The 8,851-nt window shown below is 38.7% G+C and overlaps 1 protein-coding gene across 1 annotated transcript in view; it reads left to right on the top strand.

Annotated features, from left to right (window-relative positions):
• lrch4 (leucine-rich repeats and calponin homology (CH) domain containing 4) overlaps window positions 1-3,101 on the top strand; it is a 48,592-nt gene extending 45,491 nt beyond the window's left edge. The window contains exon 18 of the mRNA XM_036596261.1: window positions 2,553-3,101. Within this exon, the coding sequence (XP_036452154.1) occupies window positions 2,553-2,723 (171 nt within the window). The 3' untranslated portion in view covers window positions 2,724-3,101. The remainder of the gene's footprint in view (window positions 1-2,552) is intronic.
• The last annotated feature ends 5,750 nt before the right edge of the window (window positions 3,102-8,851 follow it).

An 8,851-nucleotide genomic window follows, 5' to 3' on the forward strand; every position in this document is an offset into this window, starting at 1 on the left:
CATTTCCATGTAGACTTCACCACAGGAAATGAACTGGGATTAGGTCATGTGCATGCTCTTAGTGTTGCTTTGCACGTCTTTTCTTGACTAATCCTGTGACTGATTAAGATGTTTCAGTACTAGTTGTGGGGGCCTCTGCACTTTAGTTATTTTCATACGGTATATAAGAGCTACATTTCTCATATACTGCATACCACCATCATAAGATAAGGTACTGTGTCATTGCAATGAGCACAAACGAAATTGGGCAGCAATCTTAACAGTGCATTAACAAAAAACATTAAAATAGGAATAAAAGAAAAATATAAGCTGATATAAGATGCAAGATTAATATCATAAAGGAAAAGGCTATATAATTTAAGTGATACAATTTAAAATAATAAAAAATATATAATTTTAACTAAAAAGTAAAATAAAGAAGCATGAATATAGGAGCTATGATATTGCACATGAGGGTCCTGCACATTATGGATGATAGTGATTCTATTTACAAATAGTGCAGTTAAATAACTAAATAGAATCACTATCATCCATTAATGTGCAGGACCCTCATGTGCAATATCATAAATAATGTTATAAAAACTGCTTGTGGCATCATGATGTCAAAAGGCACCCTGAGCCTTGTTATCCTTCTTCAAGTACTTTGGCGACATCAACAACATGCAGACATACAGTTCTGTGCAAAATCAGAGATCACTCAATTTATTTAATACAGTCAAAACGGCCATTAAGTAAGTTATTCATTTTTCAGCGTCAGGTAAAAAAGCAGAAAACGCTTAATAGGAAATTACACAGAGGCTTCAACGATGTCTGTTTCTTTTTCTAAGTAAGGGCTTCTTGACAGCTACACATCCTTTCAGACTATCCTATCATCCTTTAGTGTTGAGTTGTCTTCACAGGTTTTTCAGAGATAAACCAACAGTGGAGTTTGATTTTCTCCTCTTTCTCTGAAATGAAAGCAGATGATGGTAACAGTTTTGGTGGTCTACCAGGTCTTGCGTGGTTGAGTGCTGTGTTCTCTATATCTTTTAATCATTTTTTGAACTCTTTGGATTTATTTTCCTTTGACTTTTCCCTTCCTTATGTAGGTGTAGTATCTTATATTTAATGTCCTCAGAAATATCTCCTGGATAAATACCTGGAAAAAGGAAAAACCCGAACTTAATGGCTGTTTTGACTGGAATTTAAGTAAATGAAGGGTGGTCTCTGACCTTTGCACCATACTCTATAGCGCAAGAGAGCTTAAGGGGGTCAGGAATAAGAGTGCATTTGGGACAGATTCATGCAATGTACAGGCTAAGTTGTTAGCGAGTCATTTTTTAAAAGAGCTTAAAATGAATTATAAAATTAATAAACAAAGGCATTTAACTCACACATGCATATCTTCTTCACCATGTTGGTCTGTTACTTAAAACTCCACTCTGATGGTCCTCGCCTGTATCTCAAGGAATTTCGAGTATGAGACCACTGCTGTGTTAGCACTGATTTAGCCCTTGTCAAAGGCCACATAAATAAAGGGCAGTTAAAGAAAATTGAGAAATGGGGTACCTTATATGCAAGTGCACCAGTTGGGACAGGGTAAAATATGTGTCCCTAGGAGTTAAATATGGGTGGAGTTAACCATCTAGCCCTGCCGTCTATTGGCCCATCATATATAGCGATGTAGAGATCAGCCATCATGTTAATGCAGTGGTTTTCAAACTAGTCCCCCCTAGACGGGCCATTTTTCTTGATGTGTTGACTGTTGGAGAAAATATGTGGACCATCTGGGGAGTCATGTGGGCGAATTTGACAACCACTGCATTAATGTAGATACAAGGCATTAAAAACTACTTTATATATTTTCAGTGTTTCATGTGATTACTGCTATGGAATAATGTAATGCGTCACATCCTGATTCAAAGGCAAATGGATGTAGATAGTTAATGTGATATAAGAGCCAGTTACTGAGAACCATGGGCTGTAGTTAGTGAAAAATCATGGATTGTCAAGCTAATAATAGAGTGACAAGCTAATAATAGATTGTTACTGAGAAAGGCTAGAGTTAGTGAGAAATGGCAGCCACTGAAAAGTGGATAAAACATGTAGCTCCGCCCCAACTTCCATCATCAGTGGCAGAGTAAGTGAACATTCGGACTAAAATACGTCTCCATTAACACATTTGAATCTGCATACAGAAGTGTTTTAGACTGGATTTGTAAAATTCTGATTCTATGTGTTTTTGCTGTTCAAACGAGATGTCATTAAAAAACAATCTGACTCCACACATAGGCAAATTTAACTGAATTTGGGCTGTGAATACAGCCAAACACGCCTCAACCATTTAGCCAAAACAGCAGGGAAAGTACACTTTGCAGTGCAGGGGTCCTTAGAACTGCATCTGAGAATTACAAATGCAGCCTGTTCAATGCAAAGCCATGTCAATGTTTTCTTCCACATATTAGTGACCATGTGCATGTGCATATGAAGTGCCCAAGTCTCTCATTATGAGTTGCATGATTCCACATGCCAATTTCAAGCTCATGTGTCCTGTGTCCTCCAAACTCCTCCAGGACTCACTGTGTCCATCTCAGCTGATCCTGGAGGAAGAGGGTCTGAACCGCATCGCCGTCACAGTCCAGTCCCTGCTGGACCTACCACTGTCCGGGCCCCGCCGCTCCTCCCGCCAAGAATCTACAGGCCTGCCCCTGCAGCCTTCCGCTCAAAATGCCAACAACTCATAGCAATGAATGAATGAATATCCTTTTACTCTTTTAAGGGGACCAGTGCATGATGATACATGCTTCTAGATTTCTCCAGATTGCAATCCATGTACAGCTGTTTGGATGTATAGTTCATTTTGTGATTTGTTGTGTGAACTGTTCACGAACATTCTTTGGATGACTGCAAGTATTGAACACGATCAAAGAAAATTAAACGTAAATGTAAACCTGACAAACTGAGTGTTTTTTTCCCCCCTCCAGCCAAATAATGGCCGCACTTCAAGATGATGCATGTACGCAAAATATTTACTTGACACACAAATGAACCCAATTGCTGAGGTAGTCTTGCTATGATCGTTTTGTTGGTGCTTGTTTATAATTGAAAATTAATTATGTCTGTAATCTGGGGTCTATTACAATGCAAAGTTAATTGGTTTTCCACAGGTAATTATTCTTGCATAGGAGTGGTAGTGGCAGTCTGCAGATAAGCCTAAAGTCATTAGAGCGCTATGATAAGCTAATGCAAGCTCATGAGCACCAGAAATGACATGATGATAAAACATTAGGTAAACACTGGGCTTATATACAGTGACGACTTTAAGTAAAATGGACAGGGATGGAAAGCAGTGACTGTAATGTTAATGTGCAAAATGTCAGGTATTACACAGGTGAACCATATGCGAATCACAGGCCTTTTTATGCGTAATCCCCCATTTCAGAGGATTACAAGTAATTAGGTGTTTAGCTGTTGTTTCTTGGCCTGCTGTGTGCAGTTGCATTGCTGAGCTAACAAAAAGCCTAGGGTTGATTCTGAATGGCACTTACATTTAGAGTCTGATGCTGTTGTTTCAGGAGGTCAGTGACAGTAAAGCAGGGCACCGCAACGCTGAAAAACAATAAAGACAGAACCAAAACAAGAGGTGTTTCAGAGTTAACTGTTTGCTGCATTGTAAAGAATTAAGAACACACTGGTAAGCTTAGCTGTAGTGAAGAATCTGTTCAGCAGATGATTGGAAAATACTTTTTTTTATTAAATAAAACTGTTGAACAGGCCAAGAACAAATTTATGGAAGACTTAGAAAGTGAAGAACAGTAAGCTAATGTGTTAGCGAGATCAAATCACAAGTAAGCTTTAAGAACTAAGAAGTTTGCTAAGACGTAAAAAAACAGCTATTGCTGACCTGTGCTAAAAGTAAATAAAAAAGCTGTTAACATCACCAGTGCCTTGAGTAAATTTAAAAAGCTTGCCAACGGGTGCTAAGAAGTAAATTAAAAAGCTATTGCTAAACTCACCAGTGCTGAAGGTAAATTTAAAAAGCTATTCCTTACCAGTGGTGAGAAGGAAATAAAAAAGCTATAGCTAACCTCACCGGTGGTAAGAGGTAAATTTAAAAAAAAGCTATCGCTAACCTCACGAGTGCTAAAAGTACATAAAACAGCTATACCTCACCAGTGATATGAAGTAAATAAAAAAAGCTATTACTAATAAAGAAGCTCTTGCTTACCTCACCAAAACTAAAGGTAAATTATAAGAAGTTATTGCTAACCTCACAATTATTAATAGTACAGAACAAGCTATTACTAACCTCATTAGTGCTAAGCAGTAATTTAAAAGGCCTGAATACTGGACGTCTTACAGACGAGAAAGTTTCACTAAAATGATAGAATGAATAAAAATGTGGGAAAATAAAGCGATCAAAGCATTCCATATGAAGAAGAAATATATGTTGTGTATTTATACATTTATTTATGCTGACATTTGAAAATATATGAAAATGGCTAAATATTTATTTTTGCTTAATGTGCTTTAGTGTTTAAAATAAATTTTGGAATGAAACAATGTATTTGAAATGTATCTCACACAAAAAATTCTTGCCTATGTATTTCTTTTCCATATGGGATATAACGGGAAAAGTGGCAGACGCCCATATGGCTGCCAGTGAAACTAGCTCATTTTTCTTTATAGATGATGAACTGCCAATGGTGACAGCAGGAGGAATTCTGAAATGTACAGAAGCATCTTAACTCCTCTGATCCAACCAAATGCCTGAAAGCTCAGTGAATAGTGTTTCACCCTCTAGTAAAGCATCTTTGGAGTTTTTTTGGGCCAAAAAGTGTAATATTCACTTCAGTGCCCCCAGCCTGGACACCACTGTCCATGCATTTCACTCACCGAAGGCAAGCAGCAACTTCTAAATTATAGGCCAGGGAAGAGCTACTGTACAGTTTAACCACCTAGCTTGTTTCATTTCAAATCCAATGTGCTGATGTACAGAGCTAAAGAACACATGCTAACACAAACAAGCTCATCAACTATTACTCTTTTTAATTATCTATTTGTTCTGGATAACAAATAAATAATGAAATGGGCTTGTTTGTTCTTAACTATCTCTGTTTCATGAGCAACAGTGGCTGAAACTAGAAAAAAAGCATTCCCAAAGAGCAATATCTCAGAAATGGTATTCTACCAGCATATCTGTGAAGGCACTGTGTGCATACAGCATCTCAAAACACAACCCAACGGACCTCAACTCGGACAGAATACAAAACCCTTTGCAGCTCATGGCCTAACGCCACAACAATCAACTCAACCTAACAACAAACAGCTCATTGTGATTTGATAGAGGGCTCACACGTCCAGAAGGAGTCATTCTCTTGGTAAGCTGCACAGAAGCAATTTAGAGTGAGCACGGCCTGTTCATGACCAGCTTTCCTAAAAAGTTTGTTGTGGTGTGAACACCACTGTATTGTAGGAAAACTGTTAATGTGTTCAATGATGACTGTACATTATCAGGCTAAACTACAGTCATGAAAGGTACGCTCTTAAAAATGAAGGTACACGATATGGTCAAAAGTATGTGGACACCCCTTCCTAATTATTGAACTGAGGTGTTCAGCTGCACTTAATTCTAACAGGCGTTTTAAATCAAGCACATAGCCATGCAACCTCTATAGATGAACATTGGCAGTAAAATGAGTCATACCGAAGAGCTCAGTGACTTTAAACCTGGTACTCTCTGAGGATGCCGCCTTTGCCCCAAGTCAGTCTGTTAAATGTCTGCCCTGCTAGATCTGTCCTGGCCAACTGTCAGTGCTATTATTGAGAAATGGAAGCATCTATGAGCAACAAAATCTCAGACACAAAGCAGTAGACCACACTGACTCACAGAGCAGGGCAACTTATCCTCTGTTGCATCATTCACTACAGTTTCAAACTGCCTCTTGAAGCAAAATCATCACAAGATCTGTGGATCAGGAGCTTAATAAAATAGCTTGCCTTGGCCTAGCAGTTGCAGCAAAGACACAGTTTGACGGGTTTGGTATAGAGGAATTCCAGTGGTCTGTACAGAGTCTGACCCCTGAACTCAACCCCACTAAACACCTGACTTAGCCTTCCCAAAAGAGTGGAGGCTGGACCAACTCCATCATGGTGTGTCCAACAAGCTCATATAGGTGTGATGGTCAGGTGTCCACATACTTTATAGTGCATATAGTGTACCTGCATGGGTCTTTGGAACCACTTTTGGTTCCCTAAAGAACATTTCAATGGACAGTCCTTTGAAGAAGTTTTATAAATGAGATGTGTAAGTTTATCATTTGTGTCTTAGAGTTTAAAGCCTCCACCAAATGTAAAAGTTCTGCACCTATTGAAGTGTTTTTCCTAGACCAACTACATACATACAGTCATATATGGAAAGTAATCTGTAAAAACAGCCTGTTTTGAATTCAGTGTTTTTGATACAAAAGCCAATACATTTACATATATTCTCCTATTCAGCCCACAGCGGATTAATCCGCTTATTCACACCAGTGCTCTAAGAAAAAACTGCCTGATTGTTTCTAAGGTATAAATATGGGGTAAAATATGGTCATGTAAATGTGGTTTACCACCACAACCATAGCGGAACTCCAAGTGGAACTCAGGGGAACAAAAAGTAATAAAATGTAAGCCATATAGATCCTTCAACTAAATAAAACTGAGGAAGTTTCAGGTCTCAGAGTGGCACTGGAGTGGGTTCACCCAGTTGATACTTCAGCAACTTTAAATAACAAGGTGGTATGGACTTTCACAGCTTCACAACAGACCACGTCACTCATACATTTCTTTATTAAACCGTGCTATATTATGTGTGGCTGCTGCATGTTCATGATTATACAACAAAAAATAAAAAGGTCATGAAATGACTGCAATACTCAATTGTGGACTACTGATAGTAATGAATAAGGTTATTAATATGAGAGTAAAAAAATCCCATAAACAACAGTAAAATATAATACAAAGATTATCAAATCTACCTAACTCAGTTGAGCAAAAATCTGTTCATTTGTCCTGTTTGCACGCACATCATTCTGACATGTCTGACAAGTCTTCAAAACAACAGGAAGTTCAATATGTTTTCAATATAACTTCAAAACTTCTATACATTTGAATTAGTTACATAGTAATATGTCAGTGCTAAACATACACAGTCCAGTAAATCGTGTAGTTATCAACATAAGAAGAATCAAATGTCCACCTTGAACCGTAACAGCTAATAACAGCAATGCCATTAGGAGCATCTAGTTTGTCAAACTGTGAATAAATTCCTAAGACTGTCAACAACATGCAAACATATAGGGCAAGAGTCCTCAAGGGTACTGATTTTAAATTCCATCCTGGTCTAAGCTGGTCACCCAGCAGAGTGATGCTGGTTGACCAGCATACCAGCATCCAAAACACATCTTATGCTGGTATTACTGGTGACCAGGCATGCTGCACTATGTTGGTTTTTCTAGCAGGGTATACTGTACCAGGCAAGATTTTGTTATTGACATATTAGTTTATTTTTAGTCAGCTCATTTTCTCATCTCCAGTTGCTCAATCTACATTACAATTATAATGCAGTTCAATGACAAGTTAAATAAATAAATGATTGCATTTTATTTCAGAGTTGAATACCTCCTTCTCTGCATAGTGGTCAGTCAGTTGAAAATGAACCAATCCACTCTGATGGGTCCTAGCCTGTGTCTCAAGGAATTCTGCATAAGAGGCCATGGCTGAGTCTGCATTGATGCAGTCCTCGCCAAAGGCTTGCACCTAAGGCACTTAGAGGGCGCTCATGAGTGCCCCCTTTGGCTGCTAACATGACATTCTGAATCTCCTACAGATCCTGGAAGGCAATATAATGTGTCCTGGATCTTGACAAGGGCAGGAATCCTTGCAAATTTCCACTATGACTGAACACATGGGATCTTTTAGACGCTCTACCTGAATATGACAACATAGACATTCATTTTGTTGCAAATCAAGATGGACCTTCACACCTTAGGTAAACACAAGGAGGTGCACGTGTGTCATCAGCACTGTCAAACCCCTAGTGACCAGACTGCAGCAAGATGCAAGTAACATTTTATCTGTGGCAAACATGGTGTCATAAAAGTCTGTTTGCTCTGCACATATTCTATCCATTTCCAATCTAAAGTGGTATTACCCTGGAGATAATGTCCGCTCTGCCGGCCAGTAGGAGCCCTGTGAAACGGTACCATTTTCAAACTTGATGACTTATTTCTTCAAACTTGTCGAGATAGAACTCCTTAACCTCTTTGGCTGTCATCACATCTTCGGAAAAATTCTTTTGTCATGATCAAGGACGTACAGCTTAAAACCAAATGAACCAAATACGGAGATGGTCATTCTATTTGCAGCAATTTGAGGCTCTTTCCACAAAGCAGCAAAGAAAACAGCGGATGCTCACTGATGGAGCTCAGGGTGCTGTGACCTGGATAAACTGATACTGTGTGGAAAGAATATTTGTAAAACTGTTTCTAAAGCTATAGATGTGGTGTTGTGGTGGCACAGTCATGGTAAAATACCTGGCATTGTCTTTCTCACATGAACAGTCACTTCAGTGATCAGCTGTTCTGTTTTTTTTTCTCTCTGGTTGAAGAGGCTGACAGGCTCTGGGTGCCATCTGCTGCTGTCTCCAATTCAGCCTCAAATTGGCAGCCTACAGAGGCAGGTTTGATCAGGTTTACAATAGCATACTAACATTCAGGTTTATAAGCTTGATGGTAAACATCAGTTATTAATATATACTGTACATTCTCTTGAGCATGAGTTAAATGTTGAATACAGCTCAGTATATCACTGTCCATAATTGTGGGAAGTG

This window comes from Colossoma macropomum, unplaced genomic scaffold (genome assembly GCF_904425465.1).
Source record: "Colossoma macropomum unplaced genomic scaffold, Colossoma_macropomum, whole genome shotgun sequence".
NCBI lineage: Eukaryota > Metazoa > Chordata > Actinopteri > Characiformes > Serrasalmidae > Colossoma > Colossoma macropomum.